Source organism: Heteronotia binoei, chromosome 8 (genome assembly GCF_032191835.1).
Source record: "Heteronotia binoei isolate CCM8104 ecotype False Entrance Well chromosome 8, APGP_CSIRO_Hbin_v1, whole genome shotgun sequence".
NCBI classification, from domain to species: Eukaryota; Metazoa; Chordata; class Lepidosauria; order Squamata; family Gekkonidae; genus Heteronotia; species Heteronotia binoei.
Window position 1 is genome coordinate 85,517,348 of NC_083230.1, and position 26,964 is coordinate 85,544,311.

Here is a 26,964-nt window from a genome sequence, read left to right on the forward strand (position 1 = left end):
GTGGGCGCGTTTGCTCACTAGGTAAATGCCAAGGGCACAGCAAGAAAGCGCTCCAAGAAGAACACAAAGCAGGCTGAGAAACAGAAGGATCTCACTGACTTGGTGCCTTCCTCGGATATGTTTAGAGGCAGTGCGGAGTAGCGATGGCTTTGTGTTTCAGAGGTTAGCCATGTTGGACTGCACGAGAACAGCTAGATTAAAATCCAGCAGCATTTTACAGACCAAAAAGATTTTGGGTTATAAACTTTAGAGAAGCAAAGCTTCCTGCATCAACCTTATGGTAATGGAGGCTCCTGAGATTCAGACATACAATTCAGTCTGATAGGCTTCTTCCTAGAAGGCTGGGTCCCTCACTGAACCAATATGGATTAGTGACTCAAAGACCTGCCTAGACAGTAAATGTCTTGGAGGTGCATGATAGCAGGGCTTAGCTAGATGGCAGTGACAACTTGGGCGAGATTCTGTCATCTTACAGTTAACTGTGATCAGTACTTGTGCCAACAATGGTGTGGATCCAACAGGCAAGTTTGTCACAGGAAGAGAAGGGGTTAAGACCAGCCCCGGGCATGATTCAGACAACAGGCTGTGGGCTACATGCACTTGAAAAACTGACCCTAGTAATAAGTACATTCTGTTTACATGTATCCCATGGAGCTGACTTGGGAGAGACTTCTAAACAGAATGCTAGACCAGACAGAACTTGGTCTGCTCCAACAAGACCAATGCAGGGGCTTATTAAAAATCCAGAGTCCCTTCATTTGAACCATCCTATTTATTCCTCTTCCTAATGCCAACAATGCAAAGCATTTGCATTTAGACATCTCTTGGGAAAACACAGCCCCGAGGCACAGAAATACATAAACCAGTTATGCAACATCCAATTAACAAAGGCCAAGTCAAATTTTGTGAATTAAAGAATGCTGAACTGCGGTTTACGGAGGCAGAAATGAGGAAGCAGAGAAGCATCTCTCCACCTGTTCAGAATGCAAAGTCTGAAAACAACTTCAAAGGAGCCAGATTCAGAGGTTTGGGATCCAGCATGTGTGGGGGAAGTCCACCTCTACACACACACACACACACACACACACCTCGACACCTTTCTTTACTTCCTACAGCACACTAGTCTGCACTCTGCACATTGCTCCCTTCCCTTTTCCTCTGCATCCATCTCTTCCCTTTTCCCTTTCCTGCTCACCATCTGTCACCACTGCGCTTCAACACCCCCTCATTTCCCCCTTTTCTCCCTCTTCCTCCCCCTCATTTTCTCCCTCCCTCCCTCCCTCTTTCCTTCCTTCCTCTCTCTCTCTCTCTCTCTCTCTCTCTCTCTCTCTCGCTTTCTCTCCATCAGAAGCACTATGTCACTCCCCCTCATTCCTTTCCCCCCCTTTCCCTCTCTGTGAATTGCTCATTCTCTCTTTTCCTCTCTCTCTCTCTCCCTCCTTCCCTCCCTCTCTCTCAGGCTCTCCCCACATCTCCTCCCCCCCTGTTCCCCTCCAAGTCTTGGATTGGCTGGCGGTGGGACCATTCCCAGGAGTCACTGACATACAGCTTAATCCACCTAACCCTGTGAGACGAGCCCCTCACTTCAGCAGCAGGAGAGCTAGAGGGGGCAGTCCGGGCTCCACTCAGCAAGACAGGCAGGCAGCTTTCTTACCTGCAGCAGGAGAGCAGGTGGGAGAGGGCCAGCAGCAGCCAGATGTGTGGGCACAGGGGGTCTGAGGAGGGAGGCCACCTCTGGAGCAGCTGGAGGAGGAGAGGGACTCCAGGATCTCAGAGGAAAAAAATGGGCAAGAAGGCATTTCAGAGCCCTGCCAAAGACTCTGGATTCAAGCTGCCCAAGGACATGTTTCTGTTTTTAAAGAGGAAGAAATAAGAATATGAAACATTTTCCCAGAGAGTGAAGGAAAATATCTGTTCCTTGGATAGGTAAGTATTGGGCAAACACGCCTCCTCTTCTTGGGTGCTCCCACACATTCTACTGCATGCAAAAGTTTACTTTGGCATCCTATAAAGCTCTTTGCTGTATCTCCTTTGCAGGATCCCTTCTAGCCTCCAAGAGATCTGTAGGTTTTTTAAAAACAGGTATGGGGGGGGGGGAATAAATCTTGAATTAAGATAGGGAGGGGAGACAAGTAACCAGATGGAATGGCCTGAATGAGACTGGAGTCTCTTTTGGAGAACCTGAAGTGCCTTGCCATTGGTTTGTGTTCTTTAGATCTGTTTGTTACACCCACCTGTTGTTTTCCATGGCAGACACTGGGGTGCAATCTGCAACTCTTTCCTTTGGAAAAGTTCCACTGTCTTCAGTAGGGTTGTTGTGGAATAGCTGATTTGCTGGTTGCAGTTATGGATTGTAAGCTACTTAGGGCAGAGTCAGTAACCTTGGTTTGTAGCATGGCAGCACAGTGGTCTGGAAATGCAGTTTCCTAGCATTGTTGCAACTAACAAAAGAGAATGATGCCTGTTTATACTGGCACAAGGAACTATGGGAACTGCAGAAGAGATAACATGCTCATTTGGGAGATGAACTTCAGGTAATTAGAGTGGTGTAGTGGTTAGATCATCAAATTAGCATCTGGGAGACCCAAATTCAGATCCCCACCCTGCCATGAAGTTCATTGGGTGACCTTGGGCCAAATGCGCAGTTTCAGTTTAACCTTACAGGGTTGTTGTTGAAAGGATAAAATGGTGGAGGGGAGAACAATAGTGCAAGGCACTTTGGCCTCCCATAGGAGAGAAAAAAATTAATGATTAGATGATAATCCTTCACTACTGTCCATATGAGTCTTACTGAAATATCTGGAGTTCTTGGATTCTGACCGGAGGGTTTTGGGGTTTTTTTAATCCAATGCTGGTTTTCAATTTAATACTGAGTGATTACTGGGACAGTGGAGATCTTTGTGAATTTTGCAGTCTAAATAAATGTATGCATATCTGTACTGGCTGACAGCATATGGCATTCTTACTGCCGGGATTCTGTCTTTTCCTCTCTTGCCCCTAGCTGTGCTGGTAAAATGGTTAGAGCCAGGTTTAATTTCCAAAAAGGCTCTTGACTTATTCTGAACTGCTGTACAAAATGGAGTCTAATAACTGGAGGTTCCAAAGTGTGGCTATATCTTGAGTACTTATAGCCATCATCAGACAGTGAGGTTACACTGGGCAAGATGCTGCACATGCATAATTCATGCCCCAAGGAGCCTACAGAGCGAGGGTGTGCCTGCGCTAGCCCTCCTGGAAGCACCCATCAAGCACACCTGCTCTGTTTTGTTTCAGACTTTTCCCACAGACTAATTTTATTTATCTGCATGTGAGAAATGCAATTGTTGCTAATTATCCACATGGCATCCAAATGTTTTCCCTCAAGGCTGTATTTCTGTATTACTCTTGCAGGGATATTATATATATATATATATTCCCCCTAGCACTCAAACAACAATGTTTTGTCCCTGGGAAAATGCAATCCTTCCTCAGTTAAATCAATACATTGCAATTAGAAGTGCTCCCTGGAATATGGATGTGCGTATCACAGAGCAGTAATGGAGGAAGCCTGTAACATCACCAGTGGCAAGAGCATGCCATATCTCACCTTTGCCATCCACATTTTGCTAAATTTAACAGCATCATAACATTTTGACTGAGGGGAGATTTTAATACATGTTTTTAGTGACTATGGGCTGTCTTTGTCTGAAGTCCACTGCTGGAACACTTGTCCAGGGCTTGACTTAAAAAGTCACACACACACACACACAAAATTGAATGTAAAGCCCACCAACCAACCAACCCACCCACCAACCAATGGCTAGTTCCTTCCTGCCATGGTGTGGTGTTTCCCAAAACTTTGAGAATAAATGTTGCTGCTAAACGTGCAAAGCCCACACTGATATTTGCATAGACCAAAAGCGACAGAGAGATTAAAGGCCAGTGAAATGCCAAGAGTTGGGTATCTCAGTGGAGTGAGGGGAAAGATCTCCAGGTCTTTCCACTTGCATTACTCTTCTTCCACCCCCTTGATTTGGCCCAGTGTTTCCCAAACTGTGGGTCCCAACTAGGTTCGCCAACTCTGGCATGGGAAATTCCTGGAGATTTGTGGGTGGGAGGTGCATGTGCACCTGGAGATGGTAGAGTTTAGAGAGGGAGTTCTGCAGGGAATCCAGGGTGCAGCAATATCATTAAGTTTACTCTACGAAGCTGCCATTTCCTCCAGGGGAATTGTCATTTGCCTGAATCAATAAAACTAAAAAACCCTACATCCTCAGCCATTTTTAAATGGGTCATTATGCCAAGTAAATTTGGACTTGTGGGTCAGCACACCAAAAAGGTTGGACAACACTGATTTAGTCGTCGGTCCTGTTTCCCACAGCAGACCCTTCCCCTAGTTGCACTTTCCGTGCCTTATCTGGGAGCCCCGAAGTTCCCTTTATGAATCAGTCTCCAAATCTGAAAGGTCAGAACAAGAACCCATGACTAAAGTTCGATGTCCGGTTCCGGCACGCCCAGCTTAAGGACGGCGGCGACTTCGTCTCTGATTAAAAAGCTAAGCTTTCAAAGTTTTAAAACTTTCTACTGATATTTTAAATTCATCTACTGCTGCTTCAACTTTGTTCTTCCTTTGTTCTTCCTTCTTGGCAAGGGTGGACAAGTTCTATCTTATCTTGTTTCACTAACGAGGAGACAATTACCAGCCGCCCATTTACTGCCGGGAGTGGATGTTTAAGAAATTCCGGCCATAGGATTTTATGTCTTTCCTTCAAGTCTGGATTTGGAAGGTTATTCTTGGGCAGAGGAACCTCTCCAAGTTGTGAATTTTGAGAGATTATTTAGCTCCTCCTTTGAGAAAAGACTGTTTGAAGTTTTAGAGTCATTATTATCTCCACCTGCACTATTCCAAGCATATTCCTTCTACCTCTGGATTGTATTTTAAGTTTTCTGCTCCAACATAGTTTTTTGTGGTTTGTGCTGTTGCTGTTTGCTAACAATGGGATTGAAAAGGACATATCCTTTTGAAGATGAGGTCTTCCAACCGTCACTCAAACAATCCAAATTGAATCATTTCTTTTTTGCAATACCTTTGCAAAACAGGTTTGAGTGTTTGGAGGCTGTTGCTGAGTAGGGTGAATCCCCCACCCATCAAATCACCCCAGAGACTGAGCAAGGTATGCCTGGATTCTTATCTCCTAAAGATAGACAAGCTACCAGACCATGGGAGGGGTTGGAGCTGGAGCTGCTAGCTCAACAAACAGTTTAAGTTGCTGAATCCTTAAACAAAATATTCCAAGCCCAAGAGAGGATGTTGACCCTGCTTCATGAACTGAATAACACCATGTCTGTCAATAAGGCTAGCAGCCCACCAACCATTAAAGGGAACCCAAGTGTGCGATCCCAGCCTGACAATCATGATGGTTACCAGAAGGCTAATGTAAAAGCCTCCTCTACACTAGTCTTTAATCCTTATGCTGTAGTTGTTAATGTGTTCCCATGAAGAGGGAGACACATTGATTGGAGTCAGAGAAACAGAGCAATAGGCCATCTGGCTGATATTTTTAAGCTCCACCATAAAGGTATTGATCTTATTCGGATTGAGAGACTAAGCAGCCAATCAGGTTTGAACGTTTTATTTTGTATTTCCGTTCTAAGACAATACCATCTCGTCTGTTTGCCCAATCTACCAAATTAACTGCTCTGGGCATTCGGGTACAGAGACATTTCAAAACCACCTCTATCCAGGAGCTAGCTCCTGAATTTGCTACAATAAAATTAGAAAAAACCATTCAAGTCTTAAATGCAAGGGCACCAGGGACCCACAATTCACTTATCAGTCCTCGGGATCCGCTGATGATCGTAGACCTGCCTATTCCCTCAAACTTACAACAGCCATTGAGGGTGTCAGGACAGGAGCCCCCCATTGATATCTCTGTCCCCAAGATCCCAGAAACTTTAAATTCAAGGAGTCAGATCCCCGTGGAGACTGTGGATCCCCCAGGTGCAGAGGATGCGATAGAGGCAAGGCTTCTCACCTCCTTTATGACACTACTATCTCAAGAACAAGACTGTATACTTTGTCATATAGAGCACTTGGTATCCACCCTGAAGGGCTTAAGACAGCCCCTGGCAGAAAATAAGAACCTAATGGAACCCCCCCCCCCCTGCCTCAGACAGTTCTCTAGTGCCCTCGCCATCAAGTAGCATTCCATTGGAACCAATTATAACAATTAAGAAAAGGGGCAATAATATCAATCTGATTATCCCTCCAGATAAACCAATTTTGTACACGATCTTAGATGAAACTACTGGTGCTGAAGGAATCACTGACCCTGTTTCCCTGGCTGAAGCTTCAAAAGGATGATGGCCAATCCAGCATAAAACAGGGAAGCCAAACCATCTTAAAGTAATCTCCTGCATAGCTGGCTGGGCCCGCCTAAGAAGCCTAGATAATTCCCCACTTTTTAAGACATATGATATTTTACTTCTCCAAGAGACCTGGACAGCTGGGGAGCTTCTATTGGATGGCTACTATGGTTTCACTAATAAGGCTATCCATGGTGAAGGCACTGGAAGGCTCAAAGGGGGATTGGTTATTCTAATTTCCTCAACAATTAAGGGTAAATGCATACAACTAAATAATGTAAACCCATGGACATTGGCAGTTCTCCATTTTAACACAGAGACTATTTTACTAATCAATGTCTACCTACCTCCTCATCAAAGACAATCAGACACTCTAGCAATCTGGAATGATTTTGAATCCCATTTAGAGGATCTTCTGAATGATACCACAGCTGATATGTTTCTAATGGGAGGGGGCTTTAACGCTCGACTAGGCCCTCATGATGAGATCCTTATTGGAAAGTTTGGATTTCCTACCTTCATCAATGAGGCAAGTCGCCATTCCACTCTCCTCCAACGTCTTTCAAAAGACCCAAGGGTAAACTTTGTAGGGGCTTGCTTAGCAAGGATGGCTAGAAGGTTTGACCTCTCCATACTGAATGGCTCCATAGTAGGTGATTATCCTGGGGAAATCACTTTTCTAGGCAGTACTAGATGCAGCACCATCGATTATTTCCTTGCCAGCCCAAGATTACTTTCGAAGGTTCTTCATCTACAAGTTCTACTCGAATTAGAAAGTGATCACCTCCCATTATTACTTACTCTAGCTCCTTTAGCTCCTGTGACTTTTCACAGTATTACGATGGGCCCACATCTGGTTCCAGCTCAACAAATGAGATGTCGTGCCAAGTGGTCTGACCAGTTGGCACAAACGGTGAGGAGAGTCTTTGAGAAGGAGGATGCTTGCTCCAAAAGAAAACTAATTTTGGATACTCCCCATGGCTTGAACCCTTTGATCCCCTTCGATCATCTCCTCCAACTCATAAAATCATTATTGGTCCAAGATGCTTCTGTTCAACATTGTAGATTCAAAAACGTCTCTAAGTCCTGGTTCGATAAAGAATGCAAGCAAGCAAGAAGAGATCTAAAAATAGCGTATCATGCATATAAGAATTCCGTGGGCCTTGATACTTTGTGTATACAACATCATCTCCCACGTTCTACATTTTATAAAGAACTGATTGCCACAAAGAAGCATGAGGCCATGAAAGTGCTGTGGAATAGCATTATACAGTCATCCAAGAAGATCTCAACAGGGTTTTGGAAATTGATCTCGAGTCACTCCTACAAAGATATCTCCCCCATTGACTCTTTTGTTACCCCCAAGAATTGGGAATCATTTTTTCAAGAGCTGTATTCTGATCCCCACCATTCTGCAGTTCCCCTGATTCATGAGGCCCCTTCAGACCTGCCACCTTGGCCTCTGGTGATGGTTGAAGAAGTCAGATCTCTGATCAGCAAACTCAAAAGAGGAAAAGCTCCAGGCCCGGATTTCATACCCCCAGATCTATTGAAAGATAATATTGACTGGTGGGCCTCTCTCTTGGCCCCATTGTTCACGTATATTGATTCAACAGGGAATATTCCTGACGCCTGGAGAGAGGCTATCATCATTCCTTTTTTCAAGTCCGGGCAGAAGTATGATCCAGCCAATTATAGACCAATTAGCCTCCTGAGTATTTTGGGCAAATTATACGCTAGTCATCTCTTAGAGAAATTGCAGTGCTGGCTGATTCAGCAAATGTATTTGGTAAATGAGCAGGCTGGGTTTAGGGAATGACGATCTACGTTGGGACATATTTTGATCCTATCCCATTTGATTGACAAACATGCAACCAGTAGAATGGTCTCTCTTTATGCAGCCTTTATTGACCTAAAAACTGTTTTTGACTCCATTCCCAGAGGGAAATTATGGGAGAAGTTAAGTGCCACCTCAATTGACAGGAGACTTTTATTCCTGATCCAGGCATTATATACCAACACGTCTATCAGGGTCAGATGTAATAAGCAAGGTCTCCTTACTGACCCTATCCCATCACAGAAAGGAGTCAAGCAAGGATGCGTCCTGGCCCCTTCCCTTTTTGCCATCTTTATTAACGATATGATCAGCAACCTCCATCTAGTCGATACTCATTCCCCCTCCTTGGCCGATAGGCAAATGGTAGCCCTACTCTATGCAGATGATACAATCTTGTTGTCTAGAACTCCAGTAGGTTTTAGAAGGGCATTAGTACAATTTGGTTGTTATTGTGACCATAACCTTCTAGAGATTAATTATCAGAAAACGAAAGTAATGGCGTTCGGCCCAAAACCCAGGCTAAGGAGATGGAGTATAAATGGCCATAGTTTACAACAGGTAGCAATTTACAAATATCTGGGGGTCATGATTCAGTCCTCAGGGTCAAAGAAGGCTCATCACGAATATGCTGCCAATTCTGGTCATAAATCGACCCAGGCCATTATTAGATTTTTTCTTACTAAAGGGGGGCATTTTATACCTGTTGCATTAAAACTGTACTTGGCCAAAACAATACCTCAACTCACTTATGGAACCATGTCGGGTCCAACCTTATCAAGCTTTGACCCTCTTGAGAAAATTCAGTCCAAATTCTTGAGAGCCATTTTCCAACCTGTGTTTCCAATGCAGTACTACGCTTGGAAACCGGCTTGCTAAGGATAGAGGCTAGGGTGAGCCTACTTTCAATCACCACTTGGCTCAGTCTCAGCCATTGCCCCACGAATATCACATCACTAATTTTAAAGGATAGATATTGTTCCTCTTGGGTTAGAGCCATTCATCAGAAATTGTCTATGCTTGGCTTTTCACCTGAATCTCTCCAGATAATGGCCCTGGACCAAGCCAGGGACATAGTCAAACAGAGATTACAAGACATTGAGAGACAGAAGGATATTGCCAAGGTCTCAGATTATTTAGCTCCCCACCAAAGGAGATATGTGCTAGCTCCAGCCTCCTATCTCTCAAATCTAACAATACCATCCCACAGAAGGGCCTTTTCCATGGCCCGTTGCAATATCTTTCCTTCAGCAGTCATCGAGGGCCACTTTAAAAAGGTTCCTATGGCTGAGCGAGTCTGCCCTTGTGGGTGCAGATAAAGTGGAAACGATTGACCATGTGTTGCTTGGGTGTGGCCTTTACCTAGGCATACGCACCAGGTACATATTCTTTGTTTGAGGGATGCCTGGGGTTCTCTGATTATAAAATCAGAAATATGCTGTTATCAGATTCTAACCCCCAATTTACATCTAATTGTGCCAAATTCTTGGCAGCTAGGAGAATTTGTGAGGATTATGTAACGAAGGGGTCTTAAAACTGTCTGTTTTTAAATTATTTTTGAATATACCCAAACTTGTATTTTACTTTACCTTAATCCCTGAGTTCTCTGTATACTACCATAAATGCTATTGAAACTGAAACAAATGTTAATCAGTGTATTTTAGTTAATATTTTACTGGAGCAGTATAATCTTTTAATTTTTTATCTGTATTTTTATATCATATGTTGTACCTTTTTAGGTCCCTCTAGATTTTTACAATTTTTTTTGGGGGGGGGGTGTTGTTGGTCTGCATTGTACTGTGTATTTGGTCATGGATGGTAATAAAACAAATTGAATTGGACTAAAGTTCTCACTAGTTATCTCTGAATTTCAATGGCATCCTTACTCATGCCTTTCTTGAACTGCTCTTACTATCAGGAATGTATTTTAAAGAGAAAGCGACCTCCAACTTGCATGTTGGGGGGGAGAGTTGTTTTGCACTCAGCAAGAGAATAGTAAACTTTCTGCTCTAGCCTCCTGCCAGGCAACAAGGCCAGCATGTGAAAATCCTGCCATCGAGATTATTATCCTTCATTCCTTTGGTTCCAGAGATGAGGTCTGCATTTCCCCCCAGCTCTCTTTTTATTCCACTCATTAGAAAAAATATCAGGGGATTTGGGATGCCCTGACCTGGATAGCCCAGGTGAGGCTGATTTTGTCAGATATCAGAAGCTAAGCAGGATTGGGCCTGGTTACTATTTGGATGGGATACTACCAAGGAAGTCCAGGATTGCTAAGCAGAGGCAAGCAATGGCAAGCCCCCTCTGAACATCTCTTGACTTGAAAACCCTACTGGGTTGCCGTAAGTTGGCTGTGACTTCACAGCACTTTCCATTACTAGCACTAGAGTTCAAAACCAAATAAATTGCACAGGCAACAGGGTGACCATTACCAGGACCGCAGGATCATTGAATTATCTACATTCAGCCCCCCACTAGGTCTTCATGATGAGAAATACACGTTGGTTCAATCCCTGTTGGATTGTTACATGTAAGCAATTCTCTAGTCTAGTGTGTGGAATGTCTCATAGGCTATAACTCCGAGAGAAATCAGTAATCATTCTCCCATATAGCTAGAAAGCCACTCTAACATGGGTAGAGTGTTGGGCAAGGAGAGACTCACGCTCAGATCCCCCCCCCCTCTGTCTTGGATAGGGCGAACTTGGCCCAATCACTCTCTTTTTCTGCCAGCCTAACCTACCCCACAAGTTTGTTGTTGTATGGTGCTTTGGGGTCTCCAAAGGAGAGCAAATCGGGGTATAAATCCCTTAGTAAACAGAGACAGACAAACTTCTCCGCAATAACTTGGTCTCTCCAGTCACAGGATTTCCTTTAAAAAGCACATGAAAGAACAGACATCTCAACACAGCCTGCTAAAGGTAATGCAAATGAGTGAATCAACACTGTGAATCAACAAGGAACGCTGAGTAACTTCCAAAGGCTGCTGTATGGACGCAGCAGCACTTGATATGAGAGCTCCAGAATGCTGTTTTCCACTCAGGAACAGGTGTGTTGGTTTCCTCACTGCTGCTGAAGCTGCTTCCGCATGGCAAAGTTCTCCTGCATTTTCCTTTATCCATCCCTTGAAGTAGCCATTCCCGCTGCAACTGGAGGGCTTTTTTAAGGAAAGAAAATTTGGCAATTGGCATATTGCTATAACATTATAAGAGTATATCTGCCATGTTTTCTTAATTCCATGCTTCCATTGCAGTGACAGGGGTTAGAGGCTTTAAAAAAAATGAAAGCTGTGAATTCAGAGAATATGTTAGATGGATTGTTGTAATATTGCAATGATATGTCAATTCCTTTTTTAAAAAGCCATCTGGGGTGGGCAGGGAAATGGCTGTTGTAGAGTAGATTGGGGCACAGAAAATGGTGTTGGGGTGCGGTCACACTCACCATTAAATCCATCTGCAACGCGCCTCTATTATAATCCGCACAACCAATTTTCCGATCAGACAACAGGCAGGCTCCCGTTCTATCCCATGTGGGTCTCGCGCTGGTCGATCAGAGTGCTCCACCGGACCTCGTTTCATGAGACATCAATCTGCATTAGCGCAGGCGCAGTGATGCCCGCTATCTGCATTATTGAGGAGATCCAGCGTCTCCTCCCTTCTCCACGAGAGACCTTGCACACCCACCATAACCTCGTTCTCGAGGGCGGGGATGCGCGTCGCTTTTAAATGGGTCGGATCACTAACAGTTTTGCTAGTCCATTGGCACTACTTTTCCAGCACGCGTGTGTCATGGGTGCTGGGGACCCTGTAGAGGAAGTTGAGCCTGCAGCAGAAACTGTGCCCCTGCCACCTGCACCAGTGCCCCTGCCTCCTGCTGGAGAAGATCCCAGCCCCCCTGCCTCGCCCTCTCGGGTGGCGCGTGTGCGTGACCGTCTCCGTCAGGACCTCAGGGATCGGAGGAGGGCGGCACGCTCACAAGCAAGACGCTCCCTGAGCCCTGAGTTTTGAGAGGATTCTGGCCCTTCTAAGAGCAAGGATGCTTGAGTTGCAACAGGATCCTGGCTGCCTCTCTGAGCCAGCAATTAGCCCAAATGGGCAACAGCCAGCAGAGGGCTATATAGCTGTAGGCTTTGGGAGGAGGCTTTGTGGAAGCAACTAGTCATCTACCTGACGTCCTAGCATCCACTTTGGCTTTTGACTTTGGACCTCCTGACCTTGGCTTGACTTCTGGACCCCCTGACTACGGCTTCTGAACCTCTGACCTACGATACCTGGACAACGATTTGGCTTTGGCACCTTGGACACTCTTGCTCACCGGTTACAGACCTTGGACTGCCCCTGGACTTCGCCTGGCCTGGCCCCAGCTCGTGACAGATTGCTTCCACCCACACAAACACCCATTCCACAGGATGGATGCTGAAGCAAGTGGAACCGCAGGACTACTGGCTGCCCTCCAAGCCCAGGTACAGCAGCTGACACAGGCAGTAGTGCACTTGCAGCAACAGCCTGCAGCCAGTACTCCAGCCAAGTGCCCAGTTCCCCCACCTGACAGATTTGGGGGTGCTGTGGAAGAATTTCCTGCGTTCCTGGCACAGTGTCAGCTGTACTTTGAACTAAGAGCACGGGACTTCCCCAATGACAAGACGAAGGTGTGTTTTATCATTAGTCTGTTAAAGGGGCAGGCGGCCAAGTGGGCCACACCCCTACTGGTTGGGTCCTCTCCCCTACTGACTGATTACCAGGGGTTTGAGGCCCACCTGTCTGCTGCCTTCTCCAACCCAGTCCAAGCAGCCACAGCCAACCGGAAAATCAGGGCCCTGAAACAAGGCCAGTCCTCGGTGGCTCAGTATGCCACCGAATTCAAGCTCCTGGCCCAAGACTTGGCATGGAATGAGGCTGCTCAGATGGACCAGTTTACCGAGGGGTTGGCAGAGGAAGTCCTGGACGAACTGGCCAGGGTGGAGCGGCCCCCCACGCTCCAGGAACTTATCACCCTCTGCCTCTGCATCGATGGCCACCTGGAAAGTCGCCGCCAAGCCAAGACCCGAGGGCGCCAGCTCCCTGCGCCATGCCACTTGGCTCCTCTCCCATCCCCAGCTAGTACCAGAGACGAGGGTGAGCCTATGCAGCTTGGAGCTGCTTGACCCCGCCTGACTCCAGAAGAAAAGGCCAGACGCCGCACGCAGAACCTGTGCCTCTACTGCGGCACGGCAGGCCACTATGCCTCTGGCTGCCCTGCTAAACATCGAATACCCAGACCTACATTGCCACCGCCGCCAAAAGGCCAGCCCCAGGCGTAAGTGGACCCTCCAGCCTGGGGCGACTAGCTGGGTCCTCCGAACAACAGGCTGATACCCCGGGCCCGTTCCTGCTACCAGTCAAACTCCATCTGCCCGATGGACGCTGGCTGTTCGTGTATGCCATGCTGGACTCGGGAGCGGCCCACTGTTTCGTAGATGCCACCTTTGTAAAGCAGCACCAGATCCCAGTGCAGCCAAAAGAGATTCCGACGCTGGTGGAGGCTATTGACGGGCGCCTCCTCCGTTCTGGCCCCGTCACCCAGGAGACCTGTCCCATCACCTTCCACGTCCAGCAGCACCAAGAACAGCTGCAGTTTGATGTCGCCCGCATGCCTCGCTTCCCGCTGATTCTAGGCCTTTCCTGGCTGAAGCTGCACAACCCCATCGTGGACTGGGCTCAGCAAGAACTACGCTTCCGAGACCCATGCCCCCATCTGACTCCTCCCACCACTCTAGCAGCCGGCATCCCGAGTGGTGGTCCTCAGCTCCCTCAGAAGTATGCAGATTTTGCCGATGTCTTTGAAGAGACAGGAGCAGATCAGCTTCCCCCTCACCGACCCTATGACTGTGCCATTGATTTGGTACCTGGGGCACCACTCCCGGTGGGGCGTCTGTACCCAATGTCGGAGCCTGAGTTGGCAGCTTTGCGAGACTACCTGGACAAGAACCTGAAGCGCGGATTCATCCGACCCTCAACTTCTCCCCTGTCTGCTCCAGTCCTCTTCGTGAAGAAGAAAAGCGGGGAGCTCCGGCTGTGCAATGACTACCGGGCCCTGAACAAGATCACCATCCGCGACCGGTACCCTCTACCACTGATCCCTGAACTCTTGGATCGTTTAAAGGGGGCCCAAATCTACACCAAGCTGGACCTCTGCGGAGCGTACAATTTGGTGCGCATACGGCCCGGAGACGAATGGAAGACCGCGTTTGGGACCCGATACGGGCAGTACGAGCACCTGGTGATGCCCTTCGGATTGACCAACGCCCCCGCTGTCTTCCAGAGGTTCATGAATGATGTATTCCGGGACCTGCTCGACCGCTTCGCGATCATATACCTGGATGACATTCTAATTTACTCCCGCAATCCTGCCCAGCATGCCGAGCACGTCCGCCAGGTCCTACAGCGCCTACGAGCCCATGGCCTCTACGCCAAGCTGGAGAAGTGCGACTTTGACCTGCGCTCCGTCGAGTTCCTTGGTCACATTGTGTCACCACAGGGAATCCTCATGGACCCGAAAAAGGTGGAAGCGGTCCTGACCTGGCAGGCCCCTCAGAATCGCAAAGACCTGCAGCGGTTCCTTGGTTTTGCCAACTACTATCGGCAATTCATCCCAGCCTATGCATCTCTGACAACACCCCTGACTCAACTACTCCGCCCCAAAGAACCTTTCCACTGGTCCCCAGAGGCCGATAACGCTTTCTCCACCCTGAAGACCCGCTTCGCCACCGGGCCACTCCTGAGATACCCCGACCCCCAGCTTCCCTTTACGGTGGAAGCTGATGCCTCCAACGTGGCCCTGGGAGCAGTGCTGTCCCAGCGCGAGGAGCCGTCCCAGCCACTCCAGCCCTGCGCCTATTACTCACGCCAGCTCACTGCGGCAGAGAGGAACTACACCATCTGGGAGAGGGAGTTGCTCGCGATCAAGGTGGCTTTTGAGGTTTGGAGACATTACCTTGAAGGGGCTCGCCACCCTGTCGAAGTGCTCACCGACCACCGGAACTTGGAGCATCTCCAGACCACCTGCCGTCTCAACCAGCGCCAGATCCGGTGGTCCCTATTCTTCTCCCGCTTTGACTTCAAGATCACCTACATCCCCCATATCCAGAACCGGAAAGCCGATGCGCTCTCGCGGAAACCGGAATACGCTCCTGCTTCGACTGAGACCGTGCCTGCTGCTCCCATCCTGCCACCCTCAGTGTTTGCAGCCACCTCCACTTCACCAGCACTCGTGGAGGACATTCGTGCTAGCCAGGCCAATGATCCCTGGGTCCAGCAACACCTCCAGGCACTCCAAGATGGCTCAACAGGCGAGTTCACGACTCGAGGCGGCCTCTTGCTACACCACGAATGCCTCTATGTGCCGCCCGGGCCCTTGCGGGCAGAAGTACTACGCATGACCCACGACGCGTTACCCGCTGGGCACTTTGGACAACATAAGACCACCCACTTGCTGACACGGGAATTCTGGTGGCCACGAGTTCGCTCTGATGTTGCCCGTTATGTCAGCTCCTGTGACGTCTGCCGACGGGCCAAAGACGTCCCAGCCAAACCCTCGGGGTTGTTACAGCCCTTGCCCACACCCTCAGGACCCTGGGATACCATCTCGATGGACTTCATCACGGAACTTCCACGATCCAAGGGTCAGACGTGCATCTTGGTGGTCGTCGACCTATTTACCAAGATGGCCCACTTCATTCCGTGCCCGAAACTTCCCACAGCTCAGGAGACAGCCCAGCTCTACCTGCAACACATCTTTCGTCTGCACGGACTCCCAGCCCACCTGATCTCAGACCGGGGGCCCCAGTTCTCCTCTCGGTTCTGGCAAGCCCTCCATTCCAGCCTGGGGACTCGAGTGCACCTGTCCTCAGCTTACCACCCACAGACAGATGGTCAGACAGAGCGCACCAATGCCACGCTAGAGCAATATCTCCGCTGTTACACCTGCTACCAGCAGGACGACTGGACCACTCTGTTGCCTCTAGCGGAATTTGCATACAACAACGCGGTCCATTCCTCCACCCAAATGACCCCGTTTGCTGCAACCTACGGGTACCACCCTCGGTTCTTCCCGGCGATCCTGCCACCCACGAATGTCCCCGCCGTTGAGGCCTACCTGCAAGAACTCCGCGCCAGCCAAGACTTGCTCCGAGAGCAGCTACAGCGGGCCAAGGAAGCCTATAAACTAGCTGCGGACCGGAAGAGGCAGGAAGGCCCCCCAATCCAGCCGGGGGATCAGGTGTGGCTCTCAACTCGCTACCTGCGCCGGCCTGGTCGGTCTCACAAGCTGGATGCGCGGTTCATTGGACCCTACCCTGTCTTAGAACAAATAAACCCCGTCGCCTTCAGGCTCCAGTTGCCACCCCACCTCCGCATTCACCCCGTGTTCCATCGCTCCCTCCTTGTTCCAGCTGCACGCCCTGACCCAGCTCGGCCTCCTTCTCCACCGCCACCACCACCAGTGTTGGTGGATGATGAAGAAGAATACGAGGTGCGCCAGATCCTGGACTCCCGGTACCATCGTGGAGGCCTCCAGTACCTTGTGGACTGGGAGGGATACGGCCCAGAAGACCGGTCTTGGGAGCCCGTGGACAATCTTCATGCCCCAGACTTGGTGCACCGGTTCCACAACGACCACCCCGACCTCCCAGGCCCCTCGACGGAGGGGGGCCCTGGGGGGGGGGGATAGTGTCATGGGTGCTGGGGACCCTGTAGAGGAAGTTGAGCCTGCAGCAGAAACTGTGCCCCTGCCACCTGCACCAGTGCCCCTGCCTCCTGCTGGAGAAGATCCCAGCCCCCCTGCCTCGCCCTCTCGGGTGGCGCGTGTGCGTGACCGCCTCCGTCAGGACCTCAGGGATCGGAGGAGGGCGGCACGCTCACAAGCAAGACGCTCCCTGAGCCCTGAGTTTTGAGAGGATTCTGGCCCTTCTAAGAGCAAGGATGCTTGAGTTGCAACAGGATCCTGGCTGCCTCTCTGAGCCAGCAATTAGCCCAAATGGGCAACAGCCAGCAGAGGGCTATATAGCTGTAGGCTTTGGGAGGAGGCTTTGTGGAAGCAACTAGTCATCTACCTGACGTCCTAGCATCCACTTCGGCTTTTGACTTTGGACCTCCTGACCTTGGCTTGACTTCTGGACCCCCTGACTACGGCTTCTGAACCTCTGACCTACGATACCTGGACAACGATTTGGCTTTGGCACCTTGGACACTCTTGCTCACCGGTTACAGACCTTGGACTGCCCCTGGACTTCGCCTGGCCTGGCCCCAGCTCGTGACAGCGTGCAGAAAAAACCCCAAGAATTCAAATCAGTTCACATCTAGTTTCAAAAGTGAGTTTTGTTTCTGGACATAAGGGCGGGTAAACGATTTATCGAGCCAACATTCGCTCGCTCATTCACTGGTGCAGTCATATCACTTGCAGGGGGCTTTGGGAGGGAAGCGGTGGTGCGCTTCCGACGAGTCGCCAACAATGGAGCGTTCAAACAGAAAAATTCCGCTCAGAAGAATTTTGTTCCGGATTTAAAGCAGTATCAAATTAGTCTGCGCCCCAGTCGTCTCAACACGGGACTCGAACGAGCTAACCACCATTCGCAGATGCTGACGTTTGGACAACCACTTAAAATCCAACATGCTTCAGGACTCCACTCATGCCCGTAGCGGGATTTTCTGAACGTCTGACCTCACCCTTGATGTGGTTGGGACTGGGAAGTTCCAGATATCTCAACCACATGGGGGACAGCCTGGTTTTGCATCAGTTTTTTCCAAAACATCACAGTAAAGCAGGTTTGGAAAAGATGGGGAAAGACTTGGTAATGCAAAGAATCACCACATATCTGAGAAGTGCGGGGGGGGGGGGGATGACCCAACTTTTGAGTAGGACCCAAACCAGGGCAAAGAACCATTTAGAAGTGGCCAGTGACAGGTCTCATTGCAATCCCAAGCCTTAGTGCAGAGACAGAATCCACTGTTTCAGTGCTCAAGTCCTGCAACTTCGTCAGTGTATAGCCAGGGCTTTTTTGATAGAAAAAGCCCAGCAGAAACTCATGTGTATATTAGGCCACACCCCCGGTGCCAAGCCAGCCAGAACTGCGTCCCTGTGCATTCCTGCTTTTTAAAAAAGTTTTGTATATAGCAATCATAATGGTCATCCAAATGGCCTCCAGGTGTTCATCTCTTCTCACAGTCCCATATTTGACAGTAAGCCATATTACTGGAAAATGAGGGTATTGACTTCTTTCCACTTGTCAGGGATAGTTTACCTTGGCACAAATAATAATGTAGGAATAGGCATGAACCACATTTGTGCAGTTTGGTTCATAGTTTGTGGCCGAACCACAAATCAAACCATGAAAAGGGAGGTTGGTTCACAAACTGAGCCAGTTTGTAGCTGTTTGTGTGACCCATTTAACCTCCTGCTTTCTGCTCCCGGCTGCTTTTTGTGGGGAGCATAAATCAAGAGTTTCCCTGTGAAAAGCAGTGGGGAGCAGAAAGTAGGGGTTCTCCCCATGAAAAGTGCAGGGGGGCAGAAAGCTCAGAGCCATTTAACCCCCTGCTCTCTGCTCCTTCCTGCTTTTTGCAGAGATCAGAAAGCAGGTGTTTCCTTGCAAAATCAGTGGGGAACAGAAAGCAGGGGGTTAGATGGCTCAGAGTAGGAGTTTAAATCTGCTCACAGTGAAACATTTGTCTGGGTCAAAAAGCATCCTGAAGCTTTATTAGGCAAGCTTGGGGTTTGCACAGCTTTTCTGACACCAGCACTCAGAAATGTTTAGGAGGTTGATGTTTTCAGTGCGGGAGGTGGGCAGAATTAGCCTTGCTTAGGGTGCCAGACAGTCTAGGGCCAGCCCTAGACACAGTTCCTGTACTCCTAACAATCTGCTGTAACACAGCTTTGTTTGTTTTGGACAAAAATGCAACACCAGATGAAATTTCAAGGGGCAGTTCTATCTTGTTCCTATCCTATCTTGTTCCTGGATATGTGTTTGTTTTGGAAATTGATGGCATGGATTAAGTTTCCAAGTGGCTCTGTGGCTGCTGCTGGGAAATACAGTTCTGAAGGGGCAATATAATAAGGCATTGACACTTGGATTGCCAGCTTCCAGGGGGACATGGAGTTCTCCTGGAATTACAACTGACTGATATCCAGATAGATCCAGGTGGGTTGGTCTGAAGCAATGTGACAAAGTTAGAGTCCAATAGCACCTTTAAGACCAACAAAGTTTGATATCCAGATGATAGAGATCTGTTCCACTAGAGAAAATAGCTTCAGAGGGTGGGCTCTAGCATCACATCCCTGATGAATTCCCTCCACTTCCCAAGAGACAGTTTGGTGTAGAGGTTAAGTGCACGGACTCTAAACGGGGAGAGCCAGGTTTGATTCTCCACTCCACATGTAACTACTGGCATGATCTTAGGTCAGTCATAACTCTGTCACAGCTGTTCCTCTCAAGAGCAGTTCTGGGAGAGCTCTCTCAGCCCCACCTACCTCACAGGGCTGGCAGCGGGCAGGAGCCTGTGAAATTGGGAGATCCCCTGCTCCCACCTGAGGACTGCCAACCTTAAATTCTCCAGGATTGTACTGTCTACCTATAGTATGGTCAGGAAGAAGAGAAATAAATTCTGACCACTGTGGCCTCTTCTTTCATCTGCAGCTCCTGTAAGAAAAAGAAACCAGATTTTCCCTCCACCACCATCTGCCATTTAAGGATCCCAGGAAAGACTGGAAAAACTCAGGCCTCAAGCTAAATTATGCTTGCCGGGGTCAGCTGCTTAAGAATTTTCATTGTATATAGAATATACAGTTGTTGGTAGAGTTAGTTTTACATCCAATAGTAAGAAATCCAACTCATGTTTTTAAAATAAAACACAGCCCAAATCTATTTTTTTTAATGCACCCCTAACTTAGGTTCTTTTTTCCCCAAAAAATGGGGACAATAGCAATTTTCATTGTATATTTCATTGTATATAGAATATACGGTTGTTGGTAGAGTTAGTTTTACATCCAATATTAAGAAATCCAACTCATGTTTTTAAAATGAAACACAGTCCAAATCTATTTTTTTTAAATGCACCCCTAAATTAGGTTCTTTCCCCCCCCCCCAAAATGGGGACAATAGCAAATGTAGTAAAGGGGTAACAAAAACCATGATTCCTTTGCCGGAAGGTTTTACCTCTGACTTCCCTGGAAGGACCACAACAACTGTGTCACCTTGCACTCTCTGGTACCAGCCATGCCCTGAAAATAAGCAATTACACACTCTTGTTGTGGATAAAACTGTCAAATATTCATAACAAAAGGAATTAGAAGAAGCTAATTAGCCATCCCTTTCCTTTACCAGAACAAGACAATGAGTTCTGGGCTTTGCTTAATCTAGTATCAGGAGACCCCAATGATGGAATTTCATCAGAAGATTAGTGGTTTTGCTGTGTTGCAATCATTCATTTAAATGACTTGGGAAATATAATCAGACAACTGGAAGAAGAAGAAAAAAAAAAACAGAAGTGCTCCTAATACTGGTATATAGTGCCATAGCACTATTTGAAAATCACGTTGTGGATTCAAGTAATAAGGGGTTTTGAATAGCAAAGGTTTGGATAATGAAGGGTTTCTTGTACTAGGAAACTATTTCCTGAGTTTCAGTTCAATTTCCCATGATTCAGTTTCTTCCCACATTGTTTCCCAAAAACAATTCAGTTCTAACACCTATAGCAACTCCATCCTGGTAATCTAATTATATGATCTTTAAAAACTAAATATTAAAGGTAGAAATGCCAGCAAAAATGATACTGTGTGGGGATGGCAATGGTATAAACCGATTAAAAAACAAACAAAGCAAGCAAACTTGCATAACAAAACATTTATTGCTAGAAATGGGATCCTAGTTTTGTGGTAGAAGGGAAGGGCTACATCAGAAGAGAAATTAAGTGGCACTTTAAAGACTAACCAAAATTATTCCAGCATAAATCTTCAGATCTGAAAAAGTGAGTTCTGATTCATGAAAATGTATGCTGGAATAAACTTTGTTAGTTAAAGGGCTCCTTTATTTCTGTTTCACTTTGCTGCAACAGATTTACAAAGCTATACCTTTGAAATTATTACTTTATCATAGGGTTGCCAACTTCCAGGTGGTAAAAAATAAACCATGCAATCACAGTTTGTAGTATAGACAAATTATACAAAAAACGCTGTGTTGATGGCTAATTACAATTAACTGAAATCTAAATAATTATTTCTGAGTTTTATAGATTATATCATGAAATTATGTCTTTAAATAAAAAGGCCACTCTTTAAAAATATTAACATCTTCCATATAATAATGCAAATAAGCAATTATTGAATGAAACAAAGTGAACAAAATCAGTGTACAACAAAATCGCAATTGCAAATTATTATATATGTGAAAGACCTTCAACAACAACAAACAGTTCCAACTGAACAAATTCATCAAATCCATAAAGAAACAGTAGAAACTTTGACTGAGGAGCACCTAGGTATCTATCTGCCTGTTTCAATAATTGTCAAGATCCTTTTTGCCAACGTTGCTGAAGGCAGGGCTGACCCTAGACTATTTGACATCCTAGGCAAGACTAACTTCCGGTGCCCCCACACCCCCCCACCACAGCAGCGGCCCAATCCCTCCATTCTATCCAGTGGGCCCATAGGATAGAATGGAGGGGTTGGGCTGCCACTGCAGTGCAACACTACAGAAGGAGTTTTAAACTTTAAACCCATTCTCTGGGGTCACGCTGCAGCGGTGGCCTGATCCCTCGATTCTATCCTATGGGCCCATAGGCTAAAAAGGAACAATTAGACCACAGTGACCCCTGAGAAGAGGTTGTCCCATCACCCGTACCTCTTGGAGGTCTCTGAGAGGTCCGTGGGGGGGGGGGGGGAAGATCCTTTGTCTGCTTTTGCACCCACTGCACACACCTCTCAGGATCTCTGAGAGGCACAGGCCGGGGCAAAGATCCTTCCCCTGCTTTTTTACTCCAGGTGTGCAAAAGCAAGGAGAAAGCTCCACTGCCCACACCTCTCAGAGACTCTAAGTGGCCAACGCAGGGGGAACTTGGAGAGGCGACCAGGCTGGATGGTGGTGTGACGTTATTGAGTCACGTAGGTGCACCCATTTCAGGACCCCCTAGTTTGCTTAGTGGCAGGACCAGCCTTGGCTGAAGGCAGAAGATTTTGTTGCCCTTTAATATTAAAGATTAGCTGCTCTGAACCATACCAGGAGTTTGGTTCTAGACTGAGAATGACGTACAATCTCTTTTGAAGCTGGTTTGACTTTGAGGAAGACGATCATGGAGCTATGAGGCTCTTCTCTCCAAAGACTTGCTTTAAAAGATGGCACTAAAAATCTCCAAGGTATTTGTGGACAGAAGGTTGGATGCAGCATCTATGAGCAAAATTCCACACTGTCTGTGTTGAATTTCATGCCTTCTTACCCAAACCCAGGAAAACGGCAAGAGGATGGATGTTACATCTCTGTCCCCTGGCTGACAGCTATGCCCCAGCTGAAAGGCTGCTGTATTTTCAAGGCTTGCTCGGAGTCTATGAGTGCCACTTTGATGCAAAGGCCTGATCTGGCAATCAGTCCATTAACTCATGCAAAAGTGGTCCAGTGGTCAAATGGAGAGAGAGAGCTACTTTTCTCTTTTCCTGTTAATCCAGTCCTGTAAACATTCCTTCAATTTTGTCAATGATGACTGCAAAAGTTTCCCTCAACTGTAATGTGATGGCTGCTTCCCTATTACTTGATACAGCAATAGCTATCATATTCTGAATCTAACATGCTTATAATGCCAACTAAAGAGAGCAGGATAATAATCCCTTTCTACATATTAACATGTTTTAGAGAATTAAACCATAATAAAAACCTAAGATTAGAAGGGGCTCTACATCTATGGCATAATGAGCATAATGATTAATCCAGCTTGGGTCTGGGGTGTCATAGTAACTAGCTAAAGGCTACAGGGTAAATGACCTAGCAACAATGCGTTCAGTGAGAATACAGTAACAACCAATCCATGTTCAGCTGAATGGGTTTAGAGGCACTGCCCTAAGCTCTCCTGCTGAAGGCATTTGGGAGGAATATATTCCCAAAACTTGGTTTTGATTAAGTATCATGGATACCGATGAATGGGGTAAAATGGGCTAATGATAAATTTGAATTGGATTCTATTGTTGAGGACTGGATACAGGATTCATATCACTCTGTGCCAAAGATCTGCACTGGTTGTTCATCAGTTTCCAGCCACTGTTCAAAGTGCTGGTTGTTAATATACTTTTTTAAAAAAATGCTAGTTCTTACCTTTAAACAGCTTGAAGCCAGGATACCTGAAGGATTGCTTCTCCTGTACTGTCCAGCTTGCCAGTTAAGATCTGCTTCCTAAGCCATGTTCTCTGTGTTTGCAGTTGCAGAGATGCAGTAAGTGGCAGCTAGAGACAGGGCTTTTTCAGGTGTGGCCCTCACTTTTAGCATGCCCTCCCCCCTTGAGATATATCTCTTTTTTAGCTGTTTTATGGTCTGCTTCCAGAGTGGGAAATGTCTTATCATTTTTTTAGGCTGCACAATGGTTGTTTCTGTGCCCCTCTTTTGGTTTTAATGGCTTGTTGGTAATTTATGCTGTTGTTTTTTATGGCATTGTTTTTACTTAGAGCTGCTTTAAGCAGGGATGGTTACCAACTCCAAACTGGAAAATTGCTGGAGATTTGTGAGGTGAAGCCTGAGGAGGGTGGGGTTTGGGCAGTGGAGGGACCTCTGTGGGGTATAATGCCAAAGCGTCTACCCTCTAAAGCAGCTGTTTTCTTTGGGGGAACTAATCTCTGTAGTCTGGAGATCAATTGTATTTTCCAGAGATCTCTATACTGCACCTGGAGGTTGGCAAACCTGTAAGTAGGTCAGTGGCGAGGTGGCATATAACAGGGCTTTTTTTGTAGCAGGAACTCCTTTGCACATTAGGCCATGCCGCCCTGATGTAGCCAATCATCCAAGATCTTACAGGGCTCTTAGTGCACATTAGGCCATGCTGCCCTGATGTAGCCAATCATCCAAGATCTTACAGGGCTCTTAGTGCAGGGCCTACTGTAAGCTCCGGGAGGCTTGGCTACATCAGGGGTGTGTGGCCTAATATGCAAAGGAGTTCCTGCTACAAAAAGAGCCCTGCATATAAATTAACCAAATAAATAAATCTAGTGTTCCTGCAGCACCATTTTATATGCAGTACTAAGACCAGTGAGGGTGTTACAGTTCATCAGATTTACCCCCATTTTCCTTAGCACAGGCTAATGGTCCAATCGGATTACTCATGACTACCTTTACCCTTGTGAAACAGCAAAGAACATAGATTGACCAACCAGTGTGTACCACCTTACCAGTCTTTCTGGCTTCTGTTTCCATTTCCTGTTTTCCTTCTAGCTTCTCGAAAGGTTTAGTTGCAGTTTCCAACTCACAGCTATGCCAAGCCTGAAGAAATAGACAGGCAGCCTTTGGGCTAAAATCCAGGTTTTCAGGGGATGCCATCTGGTCCCCCAAATTTTCAGAGGCAGGCAATAACAAGGGTGTGAATGAACATAATCTGCAGCAATGAGATTTGACAGCTTGCTGATTGGGGCCTTCAACCTTCACTGACCACTGTTGTGTCAAAGAAAGTCTCTAGTGAAATTGACAGGTGGACCTGAAGTCTGATATCTCCACTCATGTCTCCACCTCATTTTTTCTCTGGTTATACCTTCAGCTGTGAATGATGAAATATTAATGTCTCTTTTTATGTTTTTCCCAACTATAGACACCCAACCAATCCAGTGGGATAATTGCCCCACTATTCTGCCATGGACAGTTTCAACTTCTCAACCACACTGGCTTCTTGGGAGGAGAATTCAACAGCCACCAGCACCATCTTCATTTCTGGGAACCTGTCTTTAGCTGCCAGTCTTGGCATGGATGTCAGTGGTGTCCTCATCCCTCTGATTTACCTCATAGTCTGTGTGGTAGGGCTAGCTGGAAATTCCTTGGTTATCTATGTGGTTTTGTGTCATTCAGTGAGTGAATCGGTGACTAATGTCTACATCCTCAACTTGGCATTGGCAGATGAACTCTTCATGCTTGGTTTACCCTTCCTGGCTGCCCAAAATGCATTGTCCTATTGGCCTTTTGGTTCATTCATGTGCCGGCTAGTCATGGCTGTGGATGCCATAAACCAGTTCACTAGTATTTTCTGCCTGACTGTGATGAGTGTTGACCGTTACTTGGCAGTGGTGCATCCTGGGAAGTCATCAAAATGGAGGACAGCACGCGTGGCCAAGGTGGTTAGTGCCACAGTGTGGGTGCTCTCTTCTGTAGTAGTGCTGCCAGTGGTGGTGTTCTCAGATGTTCCTTTAGGCATGAGCACATGCCACATCCAGTGGCCAGAGCCGGCTTCTGTATGGAAAACTGGCTTCATTGTCTACACAGCTGCACTTGGCTTCTTTGGGCCACTGCTGGTAATCTGTCTCTGTTACTTACTCATTGTTGTCAAGGTTCGATCCTCAGGCAGAAAAGTACGAGCACTGACAGCCAAGCGCAAGCGCTCTGAACGAAGAGTCACACGCATGGTGGTTGCTGTGGTGGCTGTCTTTGTATTATGCTGGCTGCCGTTCTATGTGCTCAACATCGTCAATGTCATATGGTCTCTGCCTGAGGAACCATCGCTTTTCGGCATCTACTTCCTGGTTGTGGTGCTGCCCTATGCAAACAGCTGTGCCAATCCCATCATCTACGGTTTCCTCTCCTACCGCTTCAAGCAGGGCTTCCGCAGGGCCCTCCTGAGACCCTCCCGTCGAGTGCAGAGCCAAGAAGTTGCAGCTGCAGCCACCACACCAGATAAAATGGATGAAGAGGAAGAGGAGGAGGAAGAGGGAGAAGAAATGGAAGCAGGAGTGACTGAGGTCAGCAAGATCACCCAGAATGGCAATGGCAGGCTGGAATGTGTCCCAAGCAGTGGGACAGGAGGCAGCGAGCAAAAACAACTTCCTGAGGATCCTGTTAGTTGTGAGAAACCCAGCTTTGTAAACACCAGCTACTTGTAGTGACTAGAAAGAGGCTTCTCTTTCTCAGAACTTCTCTAAGTTTGACTCACGAGGAGCAGTCAACAGTGGAGTCATTCCTGATTCAAGGCTTTCCTCAAAGATGGCAAAGAAGCCGGAAAGGCATGAAGAAAAATAAACTGTGGCTTCCAAATACAGAAGCAAGGCCTAATACACTCATTTCCAGTGACCATTCTGCAGCCATGATTGCTGGTTAGAGCAAAGGCTTCTGGGATAGGGTTTAGGAGAAGGGTTCCTGTTCAGCTAACATCATGCAAATGAAACTTCCTTCGTTACTCTATAGCTTTTAGCATACCTTCCAACATTGCACAGACGAAAATAGAGATTTATGTATTTAGTCTCCCAACCAAGGATCACCATTCAGCACCCCCTCCACAAATACACATTCCTGAAAGCTGTCCTCGACAAAATATTGCATTCTGTATCCATTTATCCTGCAGCAGCCCAGCCTGTACTGACAGCTGAAGAAAGATGTGTTAATAATGTGACCGTACCCAGTTCAGTTTTTTTAAAAGCCTTAATAGAATTTTAATCTCACGGTGAGAATAAGCTGCAACTCAAACACATTCAGTGACCTTTACTATCTGGGTAGATAATTGTGGGAAGAGGGAAGGAAAAGGACGAACACAAGTTCACAGTTGCCCTTGCTAAAAAAGAATAAAGATAAAACTTGCCCCAAAGGAAGGACA

The 26,964-nt window shown here is 47.1% G+C and overlaps 1 protein-coding gene across 1 annotated transcript; it reads left to right on the plus strand.

Moving 5' to 3' along the window:
- Positions 1-1,493: 1,493 nt before the first annotated feature.
- SSTR3 (somatostatin receptor 3) lies at positions 1,494-26,594 on the plus strand. The gene is made up of 2 exons (XM_060245503.1): positions 1,494-1,926; positions 24,979-26,594. Exon 2 carries the CDS (start codon positions 25,022-25,024, stop codon positions 26,255-26,257), a length of 1,236 nt encoding a protein of 411 aa, XP_060101486.1. The 5' UTR covers positions 1,494-1,926; positions 24,979-25,021; the 3' UTR covers positions 26,258-26,594.
- Positions 26,595-26,964: the final 370 nt, after the last annotated feature.

What these genes read in the sequence shown, in the direction of transcription:
- SSTR3 (XM_060245503.1), top strand. Translation starts at nt 25,022, where the DNA reads ATGGACAGTTTCAACTTCTCAACCACACTGGCTTCTTGGGAGGAGAAT.